The following is a 27,765-nucleotide window of genomic DNA, read 5'->3' as shown; positions in this document are numbered from 1 at the left end:
CCTTCATCCCTGCCTCTGAAATAAACCTCAGGAGTCCTATCCCCAGGGGTCCTCCTCAAACGGCCAGGCATAGTCTGTGTTCTAGATACCCAGGAGTGTGAGAACAATCTGGAGTGATAGCATGGGAACAGAGAATCTGTTGGTGCATAAGGCACAAATTCAAACCTTACACCATGAGTGGTCATTCTTCCCATTGTTTGTATGTTAGGTCCATGCAAGGGCTTTTGTCTTCACTCTGTCTGGGCATCCATTGCACTCTTCTGTCTGGGTGTCATTGGCATTTTTTGCCCAGAAGGCATTTGCTGTAGGTCTGGAGTGACATGTTGACTTTTAATTCCAGATTTTATTTTAATAATTAGATTCACACCATGGTGGGGTTTGAACCTGGTTCCTCAAAATGTTACCTGGGTCTCTTAATAAACAGTTGAGCGATAATTTCACTACACTATTGCATGATAGCCAGGATGGTGCTCCAACAGTCTGATATTGTGAGAATTTTGTGTCAAATAACTCACTAGATTAACACCAAATCCACGACCTTCACCACTGTCTCCTTCCACCACTGACACTCAGAAAGTCAGTGTGTACCAACCACAAGATGCACTGCAGACATTTCTCTGATGATTCTTCGACAGCACCTTCCAAAGTCATAGAACATAGAACATAGAACATAGAACAGTACAGCACAGAACAGGCCCTTCAGCCCACAATGTTGTGCCGACCATTGATCCTCATGTATGCACCCTCAAATTTCTGTGACCATATACATGTCCAGCAGTCTCTTAAATGACCCCAATGACCTTGCTTCCACAACTGCTGCTGGCAACGCATTCCATGCTCTCACAACTCTCTGCGTAAAGAACCTGCCTCTGACATCCCCTCTATACTTTCCACCAACCAGCTTAAAACTATGACCCCTTGTGCTAGCCATTTCTGCCCTGGGAAATAGCCTCTGGCTATCAACTCTATCTATGCCTCTCATTATCTTGTATACCTCAATTAGGTCCCCTCTCCTCCTCCTTTTCTCCAATGAAAAGAGACCGAGCTCAGTCAACCTCTCTTCATAAGATAAGCCCTCCAGTCCAGGCAGCATCCTGGTAAACCTCCTCTGAACCCTCTCCAAAGCATCCACATCTTTCCTATAATAGGGCGCCCAGAACTGGACGCAGTATTCCAAGTGCGGTCTAACCAAAGTTTTATAGAGCTGCAACAAGATCTCACGACTCTTAAACTCAATCCCCCTGTTAATGAAAGCCAAAACACCATATGCTTTCTTAACAACCCTGTCCACTTGGGTGGCCATTTTAAGGGATCTATGTATCTGCACACCAAGATCCCTCTGTTCCTCCACGCTGCCAAGAATCCTATCCTTAATCCTGTACTCAGCTTTCAAATTCGACCTTCCAAAATGCATCACCTCGCATTTATCCAGGTTGAACTCCATCTGCCACCTCTCAGCCCATCTCTGCATCCTGTCAATGTCCCGCTGCAGCCTACAACAGCCCTCTACACTGTCAACGACACCTCCGACCTTTGTGTCGTCTGCAAACTTGCTGACCCATCCTTCAATTCCCTCGTCCAAGTCATTAATAAAAATTACAAACAGTAGAGGCCCAAGGACAGAGCCCTGTGGAACTCCACTCACCACTGAAAATGGTGAGTCATGATTTCTATCTCCAAGAAAGACAAGGGAATAGATCCACTCCAAACCACTCACTATCCTGACTTGGAAATATATCACCTGTTCCTTCACTGCTGGGTCAAAGTTGTGGAACTCTCTCCCTAATGGCATTGTGGGTCAATCTATAGCACAAGACTACAGTGGCTCAAGAAGGCAGCTCACTAATACCTTCTCAAGGGGCAAGTAGATGGTAGGCAACAAATACTGGCCAAGGCACAACACCCATATCCCATCAATGAGATAAAAATGAACCCATGCAGGATGTGGATTAGAGTCTGGATGCACTGCCTGAGAGTGTGGAAGAGGCAGATTCAGCTGAGGCTTTCAAACGGGAGTGAAAACGAAGGTTGTGGAAGGCTAAGGGGAAAAAGTGGAGAGTAGCAGAGAGTAGGTTAGTCCATTCTCCTTTCCTCAGTGATGTGCTCTTTACAGGCTGTTTCCCATGACCAGCAGTGGAAGGTGATGGGGAGATGTCTGAAGCCCAGCACTCTCATCAGCTCTGTCAACACACACAGTCGGTCCTGACTGTGATGGGGGAACGCAATGTTGTGGCAACATGCTAATGCCCAGACCTTCATTTCACAAAGTTCCTGTTAACCCTGTAAACACAGCCAGGCAGTGAGGGGGATGCTAATTCAATTCACTCTGTGATGTCGATCTCACAAACTCCGACTCACCAAAACCAACACCTACCAAAACTCATAGTGAGGCCATTCCTGCTTAGTGATACATCTGCCCATGTCCTTTCAGGGGGCAGTGTTCCAATGTCTGAGATGGGCTGAGAGGTGGCAGATGGAGTTCAACCTGGATAAATGCGAGGTGATGCATTTTGGAAGGTCGAATTTGAAAGCTGAATACAGGATTAAGGATAGGATTCTTGGCAGCGTGGAGGAACAGAGGGATCTTGGTGTGCAGATACATAGATCCCTTAAAATGGCCACCCAAGTGGACAGGGTTGTTAAGAAAGCATATGGTGTTTTGGCTTTCATTAACAGGGGGATTGAGTTTAAGAGTCGTGAGATCTTGTTGCAGCTCTATAAAACTTTGGTTAGACCGCACTTGGAATACTGCGTGCAGTTCTGGGCGCCCTATTATAGGAAAGATGTGGATGCTTTGGAGAGGGTTCAGAGGAGGTTTACCAGGATGCTGCCTGGACTGGAGGGCTTATCTTATGAAGAGAGGTTGACTGAGCTCGGTCTCTTTTCATTGGAGAAAAGGAGGAGGAGAGGGGACCTAATTGAGGTATACAAGATAATGAGAGGCATAGATAGAGTTGATAGCCAGAGACTATTTCCCAGGGCAGAAATGGCTAGCACGAGGGGTCATAGTTTTAAGCTGGTTGGTGGAAAGTATAGAGGGGATGTCAGAGGCAGGTTCTTTACGCAGAGAGTTGTGAGAGCATGGAATGCGTTGCCAGCAGCAGTTGTGGAAGCAAGGTGATTGGGGTCATTTAAGAGACTGCTGGACATGTATATGGTCACAGAAATTTGAGGGTGCATACATGGGGATCAATGGTCGGCACAACATTGTGGGCTGAAGGGCCTGTTCTGTGCTGTACTGTTCTATGTTCTATGTTCTATGTTCTATGTTCTATGTCTCTGTTGCCCTAGCCCTTCGAGATGGAAGTGGTCGTGTGTTTAGAAGTTGCTGTTTAAGATGTCTTGGCAATTCACTGCTGTGTATCTTGTAGATGGAATACACTGTTAGTCCTGTCCATCTTGATCAAATCTCTCCTTGAACTCCTTTGCTCCATGGAGAATAACCCCAGCTTCTCCAACAGAACCTGGTCAGTAAAATCCCTCATCACCGTGCCCAAAGAACAAAGAATAATACAGTACAGGATCAACAGGCCCTTCAGCCCTCCAAGCCTGCGCTGATATATTTTGCCCTCTTACTAAAACAATTCTTCATTTACAGGATCCATATCCCTCTATTCCCTTCCTATTCATCCAGGTGTTCCTTCAATACTGCTATCGTGTTTGCTTCCACCACCTCCTCTGGCACCGTGTTCCAGGCACTCACCATTCTTTGTGCGAAAAACTTGCCTCACTCATCTCTTTTAAACTTCCCATTCCCCCAACACCTCAAATCTGTGTCCCCTCATAATTGACATTTCCACCTTGGAAAAAGTCCTCATATTTTCCATTCTATCCATGATATTCACAATCTTTTAAATTCCTATCAAGCCACCCCTCAACCTCCTGCGTTCCAGTGAAAACAAATCTATCCTACCTTTCTTCATAGCTAAAATCCCCTATCCCAGGAAACATCCTGGTAAACCTTCTCTGTACCTTTTCCAAAACATCCACATCCTTTTGGTGTATAGTGACCAGAACTGTATGCAATATTGCAAGTGTGGCCTAATGAAAGTTCTGTAAAGCTGTAGTATAACTTATCTACTCAATGCCCTTCCAATGAAGGTCAGCATGCCATTAGCTTTTTTTTACCACTTTACCTACCTGCTGTGCTGCATTCACTGATCTGTGGACCTACACACCCAGACCCCTCTACATATCAATACTTCTCAGGGTTATGCCATTCACTATATAATTTTCACCTGTACCTGACCTTCTAAAATGTATCACTTCACATTTGTCCAAACTCCATCTGCTATTTCTCTGCCCATGCCCTCAACTGATCTACATCCTGCTATATTCTCTGATGATCCTCTTCACTACCTACAACACCACCAATGTTTGTATCATTCACAACTTACTATTTAGGCCACTATCTTTTCCTTGAAAACACTTATGTCAACCACAAACAGCAACGGTCCCGGCACTGATCCTAGTGGAATGCCACCAGCCATAACCCTCCATTCCAAAAAAACATTCTTCCATCACTATCTTCTGTTTCCTATGACTAAGCCAGTTGTGTATCCATCTTACCAGCTTACCCTGATACCATGTGACTTCGCCTTTTATATCCATTCAGATAAATTTCCGCTGCCCTCTGTCAAGGTCACTCACATCTTTCCTTGTCTGTGGGAATGTTCAGGATCACTTTCTTGCTTTTGTACTTGATGTTTCTATTTAGAAGCCAAGTGTTCCATATGCCTTCCTAACAAGCTAATAGCTTGCCCTGCTACCTCCAGGGATCTGTGGGCACACACGTTAAGATCCATCTGTTCCTCTGACCTTCATCGTGTCCTGCCATTTATTGCCTTGTTCCTTCTTCCATAGTGCAGCAACTCACATTTATCAGGGTTAAATTCTAGCTGCCCATTGACCAATAATTTTTTTTCCTCCTGTAACCTAACACTTTCCTCCTCGCTGTCAACCACCTGTGTCATCTGAAAATTACTTATCATCCTCCTCATATTCTCATCTACGTTGTTTAGGAATATCACAAACAATAAGGGACATACCTCTGATCCCTGTGGCACACACCTTTGCACAACACAAACCAATCACACAACCAGCCTTTCAAGACCACCCTGTGTCTCCTGTCACTTACCCACAATTTTGGATTCAAGTGACCCTGGAGTCCATTCTTTATCAGTTTCCTATGTTGGAATTTGTCAAAAGTCTTGCTGAAATCCATATAAATTACAGGTGCAGATATGGGCGGAGAAATGGGTAGCTGGAATTTAATCTGGGCAAGTGTGAGGTACTACATTTTGGGGGATCAAATGTTAAGAAAAACTTTGCTGTTAATGGCAAGACCCTGAATATATTGACATACAGAAGAATCTTGTGGTTCAAGTCCATAGCTCCCCAAAAGTGGCCACGCAAGTAGAGAGGGTGGCTACACGCTTTTATTGGTCGGAGAGTTGAGTACAAGAGTCAAAATATCATGTAATAATGGGAACTGCAGATGCTGGAGAATCCAAGATAACAAAGTGTGGAGCTGGATGAACACAGCAGACCAAGCAGCATCTCAGGAGCACAAAAACTGACGTTTCGGGCCCAAAGGGTCTAGACTCGAAACGTCAGCTTTTGTGCTCCTGAGATGCTGCTTCGCCTGCTGTGTTCATCCAGCTCCACACTTTGTTACCAAAATATCATGTTGCAGCTTTATAAGACTTTGTTTAGGGCACACTTAGAGTGTTCTGTTCGAGTCTGGTTACCAGATTAACAGGAAGGACGTAGAGGCTTTGGAGAGAGTGCAGAAGATGTTTACCACGATGTTGCATGGATTAGAGGGTATGTGCCTTAAGGAGAGGCTAGAAAAAACTCAAGTTGTTTTCTCTAGAGCTGCAGAGGCTGAGGGGAGGCTTGATAGAGGTCTATAAAATTATGAAATGCATAGATAGGGTTGACGGTCAGAATCTTTTTCCCAGAGTTGAAATATCTAATACTAGCGGACATGCATTTAAGTTGAGGGGTGAGTGTTCAAAAGAGATGTAAGGGGCCAGGTTTGACAGAGAGCAATAAGAGTCTGGAATGCGCTGCCAGGGGTGGTGGTTCAGACAGATATGATAGAAACATTTAAGGGACTTTTAGATAATCAAATGAATATGCAAGGAATGGAGGGAAATGGGCCAAAGTCAGGCAGAAGGTATTCGTTTCATTTGGCACCATGTTCACCACAACATCTTGGGCTAAAAGATCCATTCCTGTAATGCTCAATGTTCTGCATCAACTGCTTTACCTTCATCCAAACACTTGGCCACCTCTTCGAAAAATTCAATCAAATTCATTTGGCATGACCTCCCTCTGATAAAGCCATGCTGACTATCCTGATGAAACATTGCATCTCTAAATGGAGTTTGATTTTCTCCTTCACCGTTTTCTCTAACAGTTTCCCCCTACCACTGATGTGATACTCATAGGTCTATAGTTTCCTGGTTTAGCTCTTCCACCCTTCTTTTAAAGTGCAACTTTATTAGCTGTACACCAGTCCTCTGACTGCACATTCAGATTTCTCCATTGCTCTCGAATGGGCCCTACTTCCTTTCCTGGATATTCTTTCCACCCTGTAGAATTTCTCGGGATTCTCCTCAATATTGCCCACAAGTGTTTTCTCATGCCCTCACTTAACTCTCCTAATTGTTTATTTTGAGATCCACCTAGCACTTTCTATATTCGTCTATGGCCTCCATTATGTTGCATTTTTCGTACATGTTATACATTGCTCTTCTGTATTTTACCCAGTCCTGACTATTCCTAGACATCCAGGTTCTCTGGGCTTGTTTCTCCTGCATTTCATCCTTAAGGAACACGTTGGGCCTGTACTCTTCCCCAGTACATTTTTGAATGCCTCCCACAGCTCTGCTGTAGATTTACCCTGCAGTGGTTATTGCCAATTTTGGCCAGATCCTGCCTTATTTTAATAAAATCTGCCTGACCTCAATCCAAAACTATTTCTTTCCCAGACCAGAGATAACAAAGTGTAGAGCTGGATGAACACAGCAGGCCAAGCAGCATCTTAGGAGCACAAAAGCTGATGTTTCGGGCCTAGACCCTTCATCAGAAATGGAGGAGGGGGAGAGGGCTCTGAAATAAATAGGGAGGGAGAGGGAGGCGGATCGAAGATGGATAGAGAAGAAGATAGGTGGAGAGGAGACAGACAAGTTAAAGAGGCAGGGTAGGAAATGGTGGTGTGGCTTGAGGTGGGAGGCTGGGATAGGTGAGAGGAAGAACAGGTTTGGGAGGCTGGGATGAGATGGGCTGGTTTTGCGATGCAATAGGAGGAGGGGAGATTTTGAAGCTTGTGAAATCCACATTGATACCATTGGTCTGCGGGGTTCCCAAGCGGAATATGAGTTGCTGTTCCTGCAACCTTCGGGCGGCATTGTTGTGGCACTGCAGGAGGCCCAGGATGGACATGTCGTCGAAGGAATGGGAGGGGGAATTGAAATGGTTCACGACTGGGAGGTGCAGTTGTTTTTTGCAAACCAAGTGTGGGTGCTCTGCAAAGCAATCCCCAAGCCACCACTTGGTTTAAATGATTCACCTATCCCCTCCTCCCACCTCAAGCTGCACCACCATTTCCTACCCACTAACCTCATCCCGCCCCCTTGACCTGTCTGTCCTCCCCGGACTGACCTATCCTCTCCCTACCTCCCCACCTACACTCACCTCTACTGGCTCCATCCCACCTCTTTGACCTGTCTGTCTCCTTTCCACCTATCTTCTCCTCGATCCACCTCCCCCTCTCTCCCTATTTATTTCAGAACCCTCTCCCCTCTCCCATTTCTGATGAAGGGTCGAGGCCCAAAACGTCAGTTTTTGTGCTCCTAAAACGCTGCTTGGCCTGCTGTGTTCATCCAGCTCCACACTTTGTTATCTTGGATTCTCCAGCATCTGCAGTTCCCATTATCTCTTTCCCATGTCTTCTTTCTCCTTTTCCATAACAAACTTAAAACATATGGCGCTGTTGTCACTAGCATTGAAATATTCCCCTGCTGCCACCTAAAACACCCATCTGGTTTCGTTCTCCACAGTTAGATCCAGCACCGTACTGTATCTTGCAGGACCATCGACACATTGATATCAGAAACTCTATGTTTCAAGAAACCTTCCCTCTCTGAACCTTGTATAGTATGATTACCTCAATTAATATTGGGGAAGTAGAAATCCTCTAATATAATTTCCTAATGTTAGTTTTACATGCCTTAGTGAATTGAATTGATCCCCTCTCTTCCCCTTTCCCACTCTCCCCTGGATTGGCTGGGGGATTTGCATTTGATCTGTGATGTTTTGTCCTTCATACTCCTCTCTCCCATCTCTCTCTGTCTCTGCCAGTCACCATCTTTCTCTGTCACCCAGTTTCTCTCTTGCTGTTGCCCTCTCTCTTTAACTTTTTACTACTCTCTCTCTCTATTGCCCTTTTTCTCTGTCTCTGCCTGTCTGCCGCCCTCTCTATCTCTCTCCCTGCTTCTGAGTCTCTTTCTCTCACTGCCATCCTCTCTATCTTTCACTGTTCCACTCTCTTATTTCCCTTCCCCCTTTCTCCAGGATTGGCTCTGGGGTTTGTGTTGCTTGTATTAGTGGGGGCTTGTGTTTTATAATCTTCCTCCTTTCTCTGTTTCTCATTCTTTCTCTCTCTACCCCTCCCCAGGTCGGATTGACTATGCCCCCATGTGTAATGGCCATGGTAACTTCAGCGTGGAGACATGCGACTGTAACTGTGAGCTTGGCTGGATGGGCAAGGGCTGTTCGGTGCAATGCTGCCAGTCCAACTGCAGTGGGCATGGGCTGTGTATTGATGGCCAATGCCTCTGTGACCAGGGCTACACAGGCCAGGACTGCAGTGAGCTGCAATGCCCTGGGAACTGCAGTGGACACGGGCTATGTGTGGAAGCAGAGTGTGTGTGTGAGACACCATACACTGGAGAAGACTGTGGGCAGCTGAGGTGTCTCAACAACTGTAGCCAGAATGGGCAATGTAACCAAGGCACATGCTCCTGTCAAGAAGGCTACACTGGACAGGACTGCGGGCAAGGTAATGCTGGCTACACTGACGGCAAGGGGAGGGGGAAGGGATGAGGAACAAGCCATGGGGGAGGTTCTCACAGTAGGAGGGATTCAATGAGGGGAAGGACTCAATGCAGGGGAGGGGCGCAGTGTGGTTGAGGGGACTAATTATGAGGAATGGGCTCAGTGAAGAAGAGGGGATCATCATGAGGGAAGGGCTCAGTGTGGCAGGGGGCCTCAGTGGAGGAGGGGCTGAGAGTGGGGGACATTGGCAGCATGAGGAAAGGGCTCAGCATAGGAGACGGGCTTAATTTGGGGCGATTAGCATGGAGTAGGAGCTAAGTATAAGAATGGTCCTCAGTGTGGGGGAGGGGCTCAGTGTTGCGGAGGGGCTCAGTTTAGGGCAATTAGTGTGGAGTAGGAGCTGAGTATAAGAACAGGGCTCAGTGTGGGGGTGTTGCTCAGAGTGGGTATGGTGCTCAGAGTGGGAGCAGGGCTCAGTGTCAAGGAGGGACTTGGTATGGGCGACTGGCTTGGTATGGGGGCCCTGCTCAGTGTGGGGGACCTGCTCAGTGTGGTAGAGGGGCTCAGCCTGGTGCAGAGGGTCTCAGTGTGGTGGAGGGGGACTCATTTTGGGAGAGAGGGGCTCAGTGTTTGGGAGGGGCTAAGTGTGGGGGGAGGGGCTCAGTGTAGAGGCACGGTGGGACAGAGCCTCACAGTGGGGTTCTGGGTTGTGATCTGTGTCCCAGTCCTGATGAGCATGAGACAATCAATTCGAGCCATTTCCCTCTAACTATCAATTGTTGTCAAGTTAGCTACCATCTCCCTGTAATATTGTTGGTGGCCCCCGTGATTCTGAGCCAAGTCTCTCTGTATTCTTAAGTTTGAGGATTTGGTTGGATTGATTTTGTGGAGAGAGTGTGTTGGGGAAGAGTGTGACATCCCCAGAACTTGTCACCTTCTGCTCAGGGGAGCGGTGAATGCATTATTTTGGGCAAGGACTAAATCAGGATAGGAGTGCTACACAAACGCATTTCCAGAGTGTCTTCAATGGTTGAACCCATTGATGTTTGTCTCTCTCAGTGTTTCCACCACAACACTTCCGAGTTACCAGTGTTAAGGATCATAGCATTGCCCTGGAGTGGGAGAGGTCTGTAATCATCACTGAGTATCTCATCACCTACACTCCCAACGTTGTGGATGGGCTACAGTCAGAACTGCGTGTCACAGGGGATTGGACAGCAGCTAACATCACAGGGCTAGAGCCTGGCATTGAATACAGCATTCAAATTTACGCTATGCTGAATAATCAGCTGAGTGTCCCCATCAACTCATGGATAACCACTCGTAAGTAAATGGTGTATGCTTTCTCTACAAGCTCTGGCAGCCCTCTAGAAGTTTCACCAATAGAGATTTTTAATCAACCTCTTCAGCTGTGTTATAACACACGCTGTGGAACATGAACCCAGGGCTCTGGTCCAGAGATAGGGACACTCCACAAGAGACCGTAAGTCAGGGTGGAAGAGAAATGCAGATGTCACTCTGATACTTGAAGTCTCGTAATCCACCTATTGGGAAATGTAATGATTCAGGTTGAGGGTAGATGGGATTTGAATCCTGATCTCCTGGCCTGTGGGTCGGGACACTACCACTGTATCACAAGGACCCCACATTACATTGTGTGTCATTGAATTCTCCAGATGATTCATGTTGCATCATTGCACTTTCGAGATGCTTCATGTTGTGCAATTATACTCTCGAGGTGTTTAATGTTTTATCATTCCTCTATACAGACATTTCACATTGTAACTTCACTCTCATTGTAACTTCAGCATGGAGATATGCGGCTGTAACTGTGAGCTTGGCTGGATGGGCAAGGGCTGTTCGGTGCAATGCTGCCAGTCCAACTGCAGTGGGCATGGGCTGTGTGTTGATGGCCATTTCCTCTGTGACCAGGGCTACACAGGCCAGGACTGCAGTGAGCTGTAATGCCCTGGGAACTGCAGTGGACATGGGCTATGTGTGGAAGCAGAGTGTGTGTGTGAGACACCATACACTGAAGAAGACTGTGGGCAGCTGAGGTGTCTCAACAGCTGTAGCCAGAATGGGCAATGTAACCAAGGCACATGCTCCTGTCAAGAGGGCTACACTGGACAGGATAGTGGACAAGGTAATGCTGGCTACACTGAGGGCCAGGGGAGGGGGAAGGGATGAGGAACAAGCCATGGGGGAGGTTCTCACAGTAGGAGGGATTCAATGAGGGGAAGGACTCAATTCAGGGGTGGTGCTCAGTATGCCAATGGAGCTCATGGCTGAGGGGACTAATTGTGAGGAATGGGCTCAGTGAAGAAGAGGGGATCATCATGAGGGAAGGGCTCAGTGCAGCAGGGGGCCTCAGTGGAGGAGGGGCTGAGAGTTGGGGGTGGTGGTAGTATGAGGATAGGGCTCAGCATAGGAGAGGGGCTCAGTTTGGGGAAATTAGTGTGGAGTAGAGCTGAGTATAAGAATGGAGACTGTGAGACTCACTCCCACCCTGCCTCTACAGTGAAGAGTTTCACTCTCCACTTGTTTCATGCAGTATCACATTTTCATACAGTGTCATAGCAATGTACAGATCTTTCAGGCTGTGCCATTGCAGTCTCCAGATATTTCACGTTGTATCTTTTCAATACACAGGTGTTTCATGTATCTCTTCACTCTTCAGATGTTTTGTGTTATACCACTGCTTTGTCTAAATGTTCCATGTTGTATCAATATACTGTCTAGATGTTTCATGTTATATCATTGTACTCCCGATATGTGTATGGTTGTATCGTTGTGTACTCCAGATGTTTCATGCTGTATCGTTATACTCCCCAAATGTTTCACACTGTACCATTATGCCCTCCAGATGTTTCACATTGTATCATTGCACTCTCCAAGTGTGTCCAGCTGTATCATTGTTGTCTCCAGATGTTTCATGTTGTGACATTTCACTCTCCAGATGATTCATACTGTATCATTTCATTCTCCAAATATTTCATGTTATGCAATTGCACTCTATGGGTGTTTCAAGTTGTATAATTGCTGTATACAGATGTTCCACATTGTATGATTTCACTCTCCACATTTCATGCTGTATCATTATACTCTCTGCACTTTTCGTGCTGCACCTTTGTGCACTCCAGGTATTCAGCATTGCACCATTGCATTCTCCAGTTGTTTCATGTTGTACCATTGCATTCTCCAGGTGTTTAATGTATCATTATACTCTCCAGATGTTTCAGGTTGTACCATTGCATTCTCCAGGTAAAAGTAAACAAAGGTGTCTTTTTTTTAGCAGTACCCAAGGATGAGCATTTTAAAATAAAAGCACAACTTGACTAGGAGCCACATATAGTCAACGAGTAAGGAGAATTGAGAAATGGGACTTGTTGCAAGCTTAGTCACAGGCAATGGAGTTTTCAGAAAAGAAAGTTTATTACAATGAAGAATGAGTAGCTAGCCAGGACTGGCTTGGAACAGTTATTTCAGCAGCTGCAGTCCAAAGATGCGTGGGTTAGGTGGCTTGGCCATGTTGAATTGCCCATAGTGGCTCTGATGGAAAATGCAGAGATTGGGTCTGGACCCTCTTTGGAGGGTCTATGCGGACTCGATGGGCTGAATCGCCTGCTTCCGTGCTGTAGAGATTCCATGGTTCCATGAAACGGAGGCAGAATTGGAGCTGGATAATGTCACAGAAATAGAAGTACTTGATATTAATGTAAAATATTATCTCAGCATCTAATATCACAAAAGCTCAGAATTCCTTCAGTGCAGAACGAGGCCATTTGGCTGATCATGAGACAACTCACAATTAGTCAAAAAAATAACATTGTGCACAATTATAAAGTTTAAAAGGGTGTGGAGAAAAAACTGGGACCAGAGGGTTAAGGGTTAGCGAATGCTGAGGTTGACAGGACGTACTTAGACAGAAGAGTAATAAGAATATTCAGGACACGTACCAGGAGACATCATGGACATGTGTAGGAACTGCTGATGCTGGAGAATCTGAAATAACAAGGCTCAGAGCTGGATGAACACTGGATGGCCAAGCAGCATCAGAGGAGCAGGAAAGCTGACATTTCGGGTCGAGGCCCTTCTTCAGAAAACTGAACTTCTACACCGTGTTATCTCTGAATATTTGTAAAGCTCTGTTTGGGTCCCAACTTGAGAACTGTTTCCAGTTCTGGTCCCCACATTCTAGAAGGAATGTGAGGGTTCTTCAGAGGGTGCAGAGGAGTTTTACCAGAAAATATTAAATATCTCACACAGTAAGACTTTCTAGGCAGTGTGGCACTCCCACAGTATACTGACCCTCTGACAGTGCAGCATTGCCTCAGCATTCACACTCTGACAGTGCAGCAGTCCCTCTGTACAGGCCCTCTGACATTGCAACACTCCATCAGCACTGACCCTCCAAACGTGCGGCACTCCCTCAAGTACTGACCCTTTGACTGTACAGTGTTTCCTTAATAACACTGAAAACTGATCCTCCCATCATTTCTGATTGTTGTTTGTTGGGTGGTGATGTGTGAGTTTATCTTTGCATTCCTGTATTTATATAGAGTTGGCTTTGCAATAACTGAATTGTACACTTGGGCCTCAGCCATCTCAAGAGGCTGAAGACACTGGTGGGAATGACAGAATGCTGTGTGCTGTGATGTGAACTGTTTGAACTCATGCAGTGTGCTGAGACTGTCACACTTCTGTATCCAGAGCAGCCTGACACTAACACGACTCTGTCCCTCTCCACAGACCTGCCCACACCTCATGGTCTTCACTTTAAATCTATCTCGGAAACAGCTGTGGAGGTGCAATGGGAACCATTCCAGTTTACGTTTGATGGCTGGGAGATCAGCTTTATTGCAAAGGTAAATCACCCGTCTGCTCTGTCCCTTCCTCGCTCCCCTATGAGCACAGAGAGCCTGGGCTCAGAATCATTACCAATTACTATCAGAGCCTCAGAGGGATTGCCAACGTCAACCTCACAATCCAAGAGGAAAAATAAAAAAAAAGTAACATTTGGAAGGAAGTATGCTCTCTGTACTGATACCCATTTTGAAATATGCAAGTAAAATTGGACCGAGTGTGTCACTCTGCAGGTCTAATGGCGTATACAGCAGTACTGCAATTCTTTCTGTGGCCTTGGCATGCTGTGCCTGATTCCACTCCTAACCTGTTTCAGGCACTGTTCTTTGATCAGCCTGGGCTGCAGGCGAGGAGGCTAACCTACTCCATCACTTACTCCCTGATCCTCTCTCCGACTCTCTCTCTGTCGCCCACCCTGACTCACACCCAGTACTCACCCTGATACTCTCTGATTCAGCCAAAACTCTTTTCCAGAGTAATGAAGGTGGAATGGTGCTTCAGCTCCCTAGTACTGTCACAGCCTACAACCAGTCAGGCCTGAGGCCTGGGGAGGAATACACAGTCAACGTGGTCGCAATTAAAGAACACAGCAGAAGCTCTCCAGCTACAGCCATGGTATCAACACGTGAGTTATCTCATTGTTCACAAACAGATGCTCATTGAGAACACATTACACGCACAAAGTCGCTGGGGTATGTGTCCCACACACACAACACTCTCACTGGGGTACATGTCCCACACACACTGACACTCACTGGGCGAGGTCACACACACTCACTCTCTGGGACACAATCCCACACACATTTCCTCTCCCAGGTATACGGCTCCCACACACACCAACTCTTTCTGTGGTACAGTCCCCATACACACTGACTCTCACTGCGATATGAGTCCCACGCACACCCTGACTCTCAATGGAATGTAGTTCCCACGCACACAACACAGTGTCCAGGCAAGTCTCCCACTGTATGAAATGTTGTAGGTCCTCAGCCCAGAGTTCACTTCTTCAACTCTGAGGTGAAATTTCTCAGTTAACCAAGTGATCATCATCACCGATCTCAGCAGCATCTGCCTGCTCCAGCTTCAGCTGCAACACATCTTTTGCTCAGCCATCTCTGTTCTAATTAATTATTGTTTAGATTTATACATTTATAGGATTGAATTTCCCAACTGTACTCTTCAGCTGCATATGGCCTATGTAATTGAAGCTGATCAAAAGAGAAATGAAAGAAAGATCCATAAATCTGTTTTCCTTTGACATCACTTTTCAGCTCTGACAGGTAGGAATAGTTTGAACAGGCCTCTCTGCCAATGATTTTCCACCTCCTGCAGTCACCGCCTTTCCAATGGAGGTCAACACTCCCAACCTGCTTCACAGTGATGCTGACTCACTGCACACTCCTCCCAATCTATTTCACAAGGATGCTGACTCACTGCAAACTCTTCCCAATCTGCTTCACAGCGATGCTGACTCTGCGCTTTCTTCACAGTCTGCTTCACAGCGAAGCTGTCTCACTGCACACTCCTCCCACCCTGCTGCACAATGATGCTGACTCACTGTGCACTCCTCCCAATCTGCCTCACAGTGATGCCAATTCACTGCGCACTTGTCCCAATTTATTTTACAGTGATGCTGACTCACTGCGCATTCCTCCCAGTCCATTCAACAGTGATGCTGACTCACTGTGCACTCCTCCAAAACTGCTTCACAGTGATGCTGGCTCACTGCGCACTCCTCCCAGTCTGTTTTACAGCAATGCTGACTCACTGCACACTCCTCCAAATCTATTTCACAGTGATGCTGACTCACTGCACAGTCCTCCTAGTCTATTTCACAGTGATGCTTACTCACTGCACACTCCTCCTGGTCTATTTCACAATGATGCTGACTCACTGCGCACTGCTCCCGGTCTGACTCACTACGCACTCCTCCTGGTGTGTTTCACAATGATGTTGACTCACTGCACACTCCTCCCAGTCTCTTTTTCAGTGATGCTGACTCAACGCATACTAAACATTTTGATTCTGGTATGATTTTCCTTCAGAACTCTGTGGAAGTGGACTTGAAACATTTTTGTCTTCACAAATGCTGCCAAACCTGCTGAGTTTCTCCAGCATGTTTTATTTTTATATTAGGAGAGAGGGCCTGGAATGTTTATATTATCGGCACAGTGGCTCAGTGGTTAGCACTGCTGCCTCATAGCACCAGGGACCTGAGCTCAATTCTAGCCTTGGGCAATTGTCTGTGTGGAGTTTGCACACTCTCCCTGTGTCTGCGTGGATTCCCTCTGGGTGTTCTGGAATCCCACAGTCCAAAAATGTGCAGGTTAGAGTGGATTGGCCATGCTAAATTGCCTGTAGTTTTTCAGGGATATACAGGTTAGGTGGATTAGTCACATGAAATACAGGTTACGGGGATAGGATAGGGGGAGATTGGTCTGGGTGGGATGGTCTTCGGAGATGTGGTCTGGACTCAATGGGACAAATAAGCTGCTTCCACACTGTAAGGATTCTATGATGCAGAGAGAGACACCGCTCTGATCGTTTGTTTAATGAGCTACCACAGACATGACTGGTCTGTGCTGCACTGTAAGGTTTGAATCTTTATGTGTCGCTCAGTAATTGGTATAAGTAATGTTCTGATATCAGTAAAGGGCCTAATTGATGATAGCCTAATTAGACTCAAGTGATTCACTGAAGGGATAATGTTGTGATTTAACAACTGGATGAATGAGACACCACGTGGTCTAATGGTTTGTTGGATAAATTATTTAATAAAAGGTGGAGATAGGTATTGAGGAAGGATTCTTGAAACAGCTGAAACGTCTACAAAGCCCAGCTGCTTTGAGATGGTGCTTTGGGAATGGAGTGTGCTGCATCTACTCAGTCTTGTGCATTCCTCGCTCTGCTTCTACAGAAACACAGTCAACTCTGTGCTGGACCATGAAGAAATCCCACAGTTGGTTCAAATACTAGTGAAATTCAAGAAGTTTACTCAGCAAGTCAGCAGTTGTCAAGGAAAATTTGGGTTGAGGTCCAGAACAAGAAAGGAGCAGTCACTTTGTTGGGGTTTTTTTACAGACCCCCTAATAGTTGCAGAGAAGTGGAGGAGCAGATTGAGAGGCAGACACTGGAATGGTGCAGAAGTCACACGGTTGTGGACATGGGTGACTTCAACTTTCCAAATATTGATTGGAAGCATTTTAATTGTAATAGTTTAGATGGAGTGGATTTTGTCCAGTGCATTCAGGAAGGATTCCTGACATAGTATGTAGATAGGCCAATATGAGGAGAGGCCACTTTGGATTTGTGCTTGGCAATGAACCAGATCAAGTGTTGGATATGTTGGTAGGAGAGCATTTTGGCGGTAGCAATCATAACTCTGTTACTTTTACAATGGTCATGGAAAAGGATAGGTACATACAGCAGGGTAAGGTTTATAATTGGGGGAAGGGTAACTACTATTCTGTTAGGCAAGAATTGGGTAACATAAATTGGGAACAGATGCTGTCAGGGAGGACCACTATAGAAATGTGGAGATTGTTTAAGGAATGCATACTGGTGCACTTGATATGTTTGTTCCTAACAGGTAGGGAAGCTATGGCTGAGTAAGGGAGCCTTGGTTCTCAAGAGAGGTTGAACGACTGGTTGAGAGGATTAGATTAGGTTAGATTAGATTCCCTACAGTGTGGAAACAGGCTCTTCGGCCCAACAAGTCCACACTGCCCCTTGGAGCATCCCACTCAGACCCATCCCTCTAGAACCCACACAAACCCTGAACACTACGAGGAATTTAGCATAGCCAATCCACCTAGCCTGCACATCTTTGACTGTGGGAGGAAGCCAGAGCACCTGGAGAAAACCCATGCAGACATGGGGAGAATGTGCATAATCCACACAGACAGTTGTCCGAGGCTGGAATCAAACCCAGGTCCTTGGCGCTGTAAGGCTGCAGTGCTAACCACTGAGCCACTGTGCCGCCCTCAGCAAAAAGGATGCTTACGTTAAGGTTCAGGAAATAAGGAATGGAAAAAGTTCTAGAGGGACACAAGTTATTCAGGAAGTAGCTGAAGAAAGAGCTTAGGAGAGCTATAAGGGGGCGTGAGAAAACCTTGGCAGATAAGATCAAGGAAAACTCCAACGCTTTTTACATGTACGTGAGGAATAAGAGAATGACCAGAGAAAAGGTAGGGCTGATCAAGGATTGTAAAGGAAATTTGTGCATGGAGCCTAAAGAGATAAGAGAGGTCCTTAATGAATACTTTTCTTCGGTATTCACAACTGAGAGGGGCCTAGTTGTAGAGGAGGACAGTGTGAAACTGGCTGGTAGGCTAAAGGAGGTCGATGTTAGTAAGGAAGATGTACCAGGAATTTTGAGGAAGTTGAAGATAGATAAGTCCCCCGGGTCTGATTGTGTTTATCTAAGGATTCTATGGGAAGCGAGGGAAGAGATTGCAGGGTCTTTGGCGATGATCTTTTCGTCCTAACTGTCCATGGGAATAGTGCCGGAATCTTTGAGAGTGGCAAAAGTCATTTCCTTGTTCAAAAAAGGGAATAGGGATAACCACGGAAATTACAGGCCAGTTAGTCTTACATCAGTGGTGGACAAATTATTGGGAAGGGCTCTGAGAGATAAGATTTATGATCACCTGGAAAGACACAGTTTGATTCGTGATAGTCAGCATGGATTTTGTGAGGGGTAGATCATGCCTCACAGACCTTACCAAATTCTTTGAAGAGGTGGTGAAACATGTGGATGAAGGTAGAGCAGTGGATGTGGTATACATGGATTTCAGTAAGGCGTTTGATAAAGTTTCTCATGGTAGGCTCATGCAGAAGGTGAGGAGGCACGGGATGGGGGAAATGTGGCAGATTATATTCAGAATTGGCTGACTCTTAGAAGATAAAGAGTGGTAGTGGACGGAAAATATTCAACGTGGTGCTCAGTTACAAGTGGTGCACCACAAGGATCTGTAGTGGGTCCTCTTCAATGCGTGATTTTTGTGAATAATTTGGATGAAGGAGTGGAAGGGTGCGATTAGTAAGTTCGTGGATGATACGAAGGTGGGTAGCGTTGTGTACAGTGCGGAGGACTGTTCTAGGTTACAAAGGGGCATTGAAAGGATGCAGAGCTGGGCTGAGAAGTGGCAGATGGAGTTTAACCCTGAAAAGTGTGAGGTGATTCATTTTGGCAGGACAAACTTGAAAGCCCAATACTGGGTTAACGGGAAGATTCTTGGCAGTATGGGGGAGTAGAGGGATCTTGGGGTTCATGTTCACAGTTCCCTGAAAGCTACCACCCAGGTGGATACAGTTGTTAAGAAGGCATATAGTGTGTTAGCTTTCATTAATAGAGGGATTGAGCTCAAGAGCCATGAAGTTATGCTCCAGCTATACAAAAGTCTAGTTCGGCCACATCTGGAGTATTGTGTCCAGTTCTGGTCGCCTCATTAGAGGAAAGATGTGGAGGCGTTGGAAAAGGTGCAGAGAAGATTTACCAGAATGTTGCGTGGAATGGAGGGAAAGTCTTACGAGGAAAGGTTGAGAGAGCTAGGGCTTTTCTCTTTAGAATGACGAAGGATGAGAGGTGACTTGATAGAGGTGTATAAAATGATCAGAGGTATAGATAGAATGGACAGCCAGAGACTTTCCTAGGGTGAAGGTAGCTATTACGAGGGGGCATAGTTTTGTAGTGAGTGGAGGTAGATGCAGGGCAGACATGAGAGGTAGGTTTTTTACTCAGAGAGTGGTAGGGGCGTGGAATGCATTGCCAGAGAAGGTAGTGGAGCTGGCCTCATTAAGGGCACTTAAGCGGCTATTGGATAGACATATGGATGATAGTATAAGGTAGGGGTGGAGGTTAGATAGACCTTTGGATTAGGGTGAAAGTTTGGCATAATATCATGGGCCGAAGGCCCTGTACTGTGCTGTACTGTTCTATGTTCTATGTTATAAAACTTGAGAATCCCTAGTGCTGACCCTGTCTGGGCTATCCAAACACTGGGAATGAAGAGAGAAAGTGGGGCATGATCCTTCATTTTCATTTCCTTCCGTTTCTCAGTACACAAGAACCCATGGAGGTAGTGTATTAACACAGAGAGAGAATTTGCAAAATAATAAAAGACAGAGTTAGGATAAGGAGGGCATTTTCAGTATGAGCAGTATGTCACAGGGGACAGTGCTGGGGCCACACTTATTTACAACATATGTTAATTATTTGGACGAGGAAAGTTGAAGTGTTACTGGCAAGTTTGCAGATGACATGAAAATAGTCGGCAACACAGGTGGTGAGGATAACACAAACAGCCTGCAGAGGGATATCGATAGATTAATATGAGTGGAATGGGATACAGTGTGGGAAAATATGAGGTTATGCTTTTCAGTAGGAGGAATAGAGGAACTGAATATTATTTCATTGGAGAAAGACTTCAGGAAGCAACAAAACCAGAGGGTCCTTGTCTATGAATCACAAAAACCAGCATCCAAGTTCAGCAGGTAATAGAAGGCAAATGTAATTTTGGCCTTTGCCTCAAAGTGAATAGAATCTGAAAGTAAAGTTTGGCTACAACTGTGAAAGATATTTCTCAGACCAGCAGCTGGAATAGTATGAGCAGTTCTGGGCACCTGTAATAAGGAAAGGTTGACTTTCATTGGAGGCAGCCCAAAGAAGGTTCATTAAATTGAGAGAGGTATGAAGGCATATCTTAAAAGGAGAGGTTGAGTAGGTTAGCTCTGTACCCATGGGAATTTAGAAGAATTTAGAAGGTGATCTACATACAAGATTCTTAGGAGATTTGGCAGGATAGATGCAAAAAGGTCATTGTCCTTTGTAGGAGAGTCTAGGACCAGACAGCGTGATCCCAGGATAAGGTGTCACTCATTTAAGACAGAGATGAGGAGGAATTTCTTCTCTCAGAGGGTAATGAATCAGTGAAATTCTTTACCACAGAGACCTATTAAGGCTGGGGTCGTTAAAAATCTGTCTCAGCCTTGAATGTACTTAATCAGTAAGGGAATCAAGTGTTCTAGGGATAGGTGTGGGGTTGAGGTTTATCAGATCAACCATGATCTTGCTGAATGGTAGAGCAGACTCGAAGGGTTGAATGGCCTATATCTGATTCTATGTCCTATGGTCCTCTTGTTGGCCCCCAATGTTTGCGTGTTCATGCCTTTATTAAGCAGGGTATTGCATATTGTCTCCTGTTTCTTCCTGTATTCAGTGACTGATGGGCCAAATAAGATCATCGTCAGGGAGGTGGCTGATACTGTGGCCTTTGTTGAATGGACACCTCCGAGAGTCCATGTGGACTATGTGCTACTGTCATACGGACTCATCAGTGGGGCAAGCGAGAAGACTGTGTTAAAACTGCAGCCCAGCCTGAGCCAGTTCTCCCTGCAGAATCTGAGACCCGCGTCTCAGTATGAGGTGTCAGTCACAGGCATTCACGATGGCGGACAGAGTCAGATTGTGACAACAGCCTTTACCACAGGTAAAGGCGACCCTGTACCTGTCTGCATGTCTATGAACATACTCATCTGAGTGCATGCATACCTATGTCTCTGCTACGTGCTTGACACGCATCCTCGTGTCTACTGTTTGAGAGCTATTGAGTAATAAGGTCTGTATGGAACAAAGAGTCCATTCATCCCATCCAGCCCATGCTGGTTCCCCGTGGAGCAATCCAGTCAGTCCCATTCGCCTGCTCTCTCCACATTACCCTGCAAGATTATTTCTCTCAGGTGCCCATCCTGTTTCCTTTTGAAACCATTCATTGTCTCTCCCTCCATCCTCCACCCCCTCTGTGGGCAATGAGTTCTGGGTCTTACCACTCCCAGTGGAAAAATGTTCTGCCTCACATTCCTCCCTCCCCTCATATCTCCTGAATGAAACTTTCAATCTAGATCCCGTTGCCTCTGCGCCATCAGCCAATGGGAGCAGCTTTCCTTGTCTCCCTTGTCCAAACCCATTATAATGCCATCCATCTCGAGCAAATCTCCCTTTGATCTCCTTTGCATCTTGGGGAACAACCTCAGCTTCTCCAACTGAACCTTGTCTGTTAAATCCCTTGTCACAGGACCCATTCTCCTGCACACTGTCAAGGACCCTCTCATCCTTCTTTGTGTGTAGGCTCCAATCCTACCCCATCCTTTAGTTGGGGCCTAACCAGTGTTTTATAGTGATCGAGGAGGACTTCCATCCTTTTAGGCTCGATATGTCTATTCATAAAGCCCAAGATGCCATTTGCTTTTTACACCAAAATCTCAAAACTGTGCCAACACCTTCAGTGATAATGGGAACTGCAGATGCTGGAGAATTCCAAGATAATAAAATGTGAGGCTGGATGAACACAGCAGGCCAAGCAGCATCTCAGGAGCACAAAAGCTGACGTTTTGGGCCTAGACCCTTCATCGGAGAGGGGGATAGGGAGAGGGAACTGGAATAAATAGGGAGAGGGGGGAGGCGGACCGAAGATGGAGAGTAAAGAAGATAGGTGGAGAGAGTATAGGTGGGGAGGTAGGGAGGGGATAGGTCAGTCCAGGGAAGACGGACAGGTCAAGGATGTGGGATGAGGTTAGTAGGTAGCTGGGGGTGCGGCTTGGGGTAGGAGGAAGGGATGGGTGAGAGGAAGAACCGGTTAGGGAGGCAGAGACAGGTTGGACTGGTTTTGGGATGCAGTGGGTGGGGGGGAAGAGCTGGGCTGGCTGTGTGGTGCAGTGGGGGGAGGGGACGAACTGGGCTGGTTTAGGGATGCAGTAGGGGAAGGGGAGATTTTGAAACTGGTGAAGTCCACATTGATACCATATGGCTGCAGTGTTCCCAGGCGGAATATGAGTTGCTGTTCCTGCAACCTTCAGGTGGCATCATTGTGGCAGTGCAGGAGGCCCATGATGGACATGTCATCTAGAGAATGGGAGGGGGAGTGGAAATGGTTTGCGACTGGGAGGTGCAGTCGTTTGTTGCGAACTGAGCGGAGGTGTTCTGCAAAGCGGTCCCCAAGCCTCCGCTTGGTTACCCCAATGTAGAGGAAGCAGCACCGGGTACAGTGGATGCAGTATACCACATTGGCAGATGTGCAGGTGAACCTCTGCTTAATGTGGAATGTCATCTTGGGGCCTGGGATAGGGGTGAGGGAGGAGGTGTGGGGACAAGTGTAGCATTTCCTGCGGTTGCAGGGGAAGGTGCCGGATGTGGTGGGGTTGGAGGGCAGTGTAGAGCGATCAAGGGAGTCACGGAGAGAGTGGTCTCTCCGGAAAGCAGACAGGGGAGGGGATGGAAAAATGTCTTGGGTGGTGGGGTCGGATTGTAAATGGCGGAAGTGTCGGAGGATGATGCGTCGTATCCGGAGGTTGGTAGGGTGGTGTGTGAGAACGAGGGGGATCCTCTTAGGGCGGTTGTGGCGGGGGCGGGGTGTGAGGGATGTGTTGCGGGAAATGCGGGAGACGCGGTCAGGGGCGTTCTCGATCACTGTGGGGGGAAAGTTGCGGTCTTTAAAGAACTTGGACATCTGGGATGTGCGGGAGTGGAATGTCTTATCGTGGGAGCAGATGCGGCGGAGGCGGAGGAATTGGGAATAGGGGATGGAATCCTCCCACCCACCCTCCTGCAAAAATTCCATCCCCTATTCCCAATTCCTCCGCCTCTGCCGCATCTGCTCCCACGATAAGACATTCCACTCCCGCACATCCCAGATGTCCAAGTTCTTTAAGGACCGCAACTTTCCCCCCACAGTGATCGAGAACGCCCTCGACCGCGTCTCCCGTATTTCCCGCAGCACATCCCTCACACCCCGCCCCCGCCACAACCGCCCTAAGATGATCCCCCTCGTTCTCACATACCACCCTACCAACCTCCGGATATAACGCATCATCCTCCGACACTTCCACCATTTACAATCCGACCCCACCACCCAAGACATTTTTCCATCCCCTCCCCTGTCTGCTTTCCGGAGAGACCACTCTCTCCGTGACTCCCTTGTTCGCTCCACACTGCCCTCCAACCCCACCACACCCGGCACCATCCCCTACAACCGCAGGAAATGCTACACTTGTCCCCACACCTCCTCCCTCACCCCTATCCCAGGCCCCAAGATGACATTCCACATTAAGCAGAGGTTCACCTGCACATCTGCCAATGTGGTATACTGCATCCACTGTACCCGGTGCGGCTTCCTCTACATTGGGGAAACCAAGCGGAGGCTTGGGGACCGCTTTGCAGAACACCTCCGCTCAGTTCGCAACAAACAACTGCACCTCCCAGTCGCAAACCATTTCCACTCCCCCTCCCATTCTCTAGATGACATGTCCATCATGGGCCTCCTGCACTGCCGCAATGATGCCACCCGAAGGTTGCAGGAACAGCAACTCATATTCCGCCTGGGAACCCTGCAGCCATATGGTATCAATGTGGACTTCACCAGTTTCAAAATCTCCCCTTCCCCTACTGCATCCCTAAACCAGCCCAGTTCGTCCCCTCCCCCCACTGCACCACACAGCCAGCCCAGCTCTTCCCCCCCACCCACTGCATCCCAAAACCAGTCCAACCTGTCTCTGCCTCCCTAACCGGTTCTTCCTCTCACCCATCCCTTCCTCCTACCCCAAGCCGCACCCCCAGCTACCTACTAACCTCATCCCACCTCCTTGACCTGTCCGTCTTCCCTGGACTGACCTATCCCCTCCCTACCTCCCCACCTATACTCTCTCCACCTATCTTCTTTACTCTCCATCTTCGGTCCGCCTCCCCCTCTCTCCCTATTTATTCCAGTTCCCTCTCCCCATCCCCCTCTCCGATGAAGGGTCTGGGCCCAAAACGTCAGCTTTTGTGCTCCTGAGATGCTGCTTGGCCTGCTGTGTTCATCCAGCCTCACATTTTATTATCCAACACCTTCAGTGATTGCTGTACATGATCTCCCAGGTCCCGCTTTTTTGTACATTATTTTGAACAGTATCATTGAAATACATCACCTCACATCTCCCTCTATTAAGTTCCTGTAGCCCTCAGCTTCTCATTCTGCTGGCATATCTGGGTCTTGTTACAGACAATTGGCCAGCTCCTCTGTGTTTACCACGAGTGATGGAGCCAGGACTGGACTTTCATGTTACATTGCAGACAGACTCACTGATAGCTATTAATGTCAAGCAGGTTATCATACGTTCAGTGCCTGACTCTGGCAAAGCATCATGCCTGATCTGCATGTACTCCCGCATTGTGATCATTGCATGTAAATCTTGGTGTATTTCTGTGTGTTTGAATCATGTGTGAATCTGTGGGTACTCTGTGTCAGAAACATCCTGTATGGAAGTATAAGTGGATGCTGTAAATCAGGGACATAAACATGTTGCTGGAAAAGCTCAGCAGGCCTGGCAGCATCTGTGAAGAAAAATCAGAGTTAATGTTTTGTGTCCAATGACCTCTTCCTTCTGATGAAGGACCACTGGACCGGAAGCATTGACTTTGATTTTTCAGAGTTAGAACTGCTTAGCTTTTCCAGCAATTTCTGTTTTTGTTCCTGTCTGGAAGTATACTTGGACAGCTGGATTGGTCACACATCAACCTTCACATAATAAATGTGGATTCAACTTAGTCAAGATGCAAGCTGAGTTTTCATAGAAAACTGTTTCATCTCATTCAGTCAAAAAGAATGCATCTATGAATTGGCTCTTTTCCAGGGCAGAATGTTTACATTGTTTGTAACACCATGCTGTCCCTGTCCTTGGATTGTTTGTTGGGGACAATGTGGAAGGAGCTTTACTCTGGATCTGACCCCATGCTGTATCTGTCATGGGAGCATTTGATGAGGCCAGAGTTCAGGAAGCTGGAGCCTATATCTAACTCTGTGCTGTCTCTGTTCTGGGACTGTCAAGGGAGATTTACTCTGTATCTAACCCCATGCTGTCCTTATCCTCGGAGTGTTTGGAAGATGCTCCTTTTAATATTTGAGTAACCTGATAAACTTAAATCTGGTGTTTCTGTCTTGAAAGGTATGAATGTGGAATTGACAGAAACTCTTGTGCCTGGGTTTGATTGTATCTTTGAGAAAGGGCATTGCAGGGACTGCATGTGGACCAACCAAGGGAATGGTGGAATGATAATTTAATATCATGCATGTGCATGATGCATTGAGTCATTCGGGCATTCTGTCAGAGGCAGGAGAGAGAGAGAGAGACAAGAGGCTGAATAGCCTTTGTGTTTGTTCCCAACTTCTGGGATTCTATTGTTCCGCTTTCAAAGCTTGTTGCTTCAGTTATGTGCCATGAATAACCAATGATTTTACCATTCAGAATCATTTATAGCGCTCCTGTCAGTGCTTGATCCACTCAAGTTATTCTCATGGCCCTAATCACTTTATTGAACAAAATCATAACATCCTCAATTTTGAAATGTTTATAGGTCCCTTTATAATTTCAGCAGCGACTTTGGGGTGAGACTTCCAGATTTCCAGGATTTATGAGAAGCTGCAGCCTGATGACCTACCTAAAATGTCAAGGTTATATTTGTAGATTGCATCCCTTACCAGTGGAAATTTCTCACTCCTAGCTGCCTCAACTCCCCTTAAATCATCTATTACAGTTTAGTACTGGAGGATAGACTAACCACTTATACAATCTCTCCTCATTACTGAGCCCAGGGTTATTCTGATGAAGCTGTCCTGCAATCCCTTCAGTATTTATTCCCTGATGAGTGAAGCCAGAACTGAACCCAGAATTTGAGGTGACATCTGAACAGAAGTCTGTACAGTTGGATCATCACTACCACTCTTTGCACCTTTGTCCGAGAGATGAAAGCCAATATGCCATTATCCCATTAACTGACTACTCACCAACTTTCAGTGTTTTATTGTCTGGGGAATTTCCCAGTTCATCCACACCTTATGCCTTCTCACCTTTGAAATACCATAAACAGTAATGACCTCACACTGCACGTGTCTAAACATCACGAACTCTCTTTAGTCCTTTTGCAATTGTTTGACTGCTCAGTTTCTAACAACTATTTCCAGTAACTTGTCCGCAATAGGTGTTAGATTGATAAGCCTTGCATTTTACTGCAGACCTATTTCTGGATCAACAGAGGTCTGGAAGGCCATGATTAGAGGAGATAGAATTTCTGCAAACAACCATCTCTTGGAGAGATAGTAAGAACTGCTGATGCTGGAGTTAGATACAACACAGTGTGGAATTAGAGGAACACAGCAGGCCGCCAATGTGGTCTACTGCATCCGCTGCTCCCGATGTGGCCTCCTCTACATCGGTGAGACCAAGCAGATGCTCAGAGGCTGGGTCGTAGAGCAATTGCACTCTGTTTGCGACAAATGACAACACCTTCCAGTCGTGAACCATCTCAACTCCCCCACCCGCTCCCTGGGCAACATATCCATCCTGGGCCTCCTCCAGTGTCACAATGACGCCGGTCAGAAACTGGAGGAGCAGCATCTCATATTCCACCTTTGGAGCCTACAACTCAATGGTCTTAATGTGGACTTTACTAGTTTCAAAATCTCCCCAGCCCTGGCCTCATCCCATGACCAAACCTTCGCAGCGCTCACCTATCACAAGTCCACGTACCTTCCCTAGCCCCACCCCTCCTCTCTCTATTTATTTCAGCAGTCTCTTGCCCCTCCCCCATTCTTGAAGAAGGGGCCCGACCCAAAATGTCAGCTTTCCTGCTCCTCTGATGCTGCCTGGCCTGCTGTGTTTATCCAGCTCCACACTGTGTTATCTCACATCTTGGAGATTTATCTATCTTTAATCTTATTATGTTTTCCATTACTACTTCTCAGTTTAACCAAATCTCACTTCGACTGAGCTTTAACTCCTAGTGTGAAGACTATTTTATAA

At 46.7% G+C, this 27,765-nt stretch overlaps 1 protein-coding gene across 9 annotated transcripts in view; it reads left to right on the top strand.

Annotated features, from left to right (window-relative positions):
- The window catches only part of tnr (tenascin R (restrictin, janusin)), a 153,135-nt gene that overhangs the window by 55,661 nt on the left and 69,709 nt on the right, over positions 1–27,765 (top strand). For 8 of the 9 annotated variants that reach the window (XM_048539986.2, XM_048539987.2, XM_048539984.2 and 5 more), the window contains 4 exons: positions 8,687–9,070; positions 13,819–13,934; positions 14,407–14,557; positions 21,153–21,422. In XM_048539986.2, coding sequence (XP_048395943.1) covers positions 8,687–9,070; positions 13,819–13,934; positions 14,407–14,557; positions 21,153–21,422 — 921 coding nt within the window. The remainder of the gene's footprint in view (positions 1–8,686; positions 9,071–13,818; positions 13,935–14,406; positions 14,558–21,152; positions 21,423–27,765) is intronic. The other variant, XM_048539990.2, reaches the window with a different exon arrangement.

This window comes from Stegostoma tigrinum, chromosome 8 (genome assembly GCF_030684315.1).
Source record: "Stegostoma tigrinum isolate sSteTig4 chromosome 8, sSteTig4.hap1, whole genome shotgun sequence".
NCBI lineage: Eukaryota > Metazoa > Chordata > Chondrichthyes > Orectolobiformes > Stegostomatidae > Stegostoma > Stegostoma tigrinum.
This window is presented reverse-complemented; position numbering and strand designations above follow the sequence as displayed.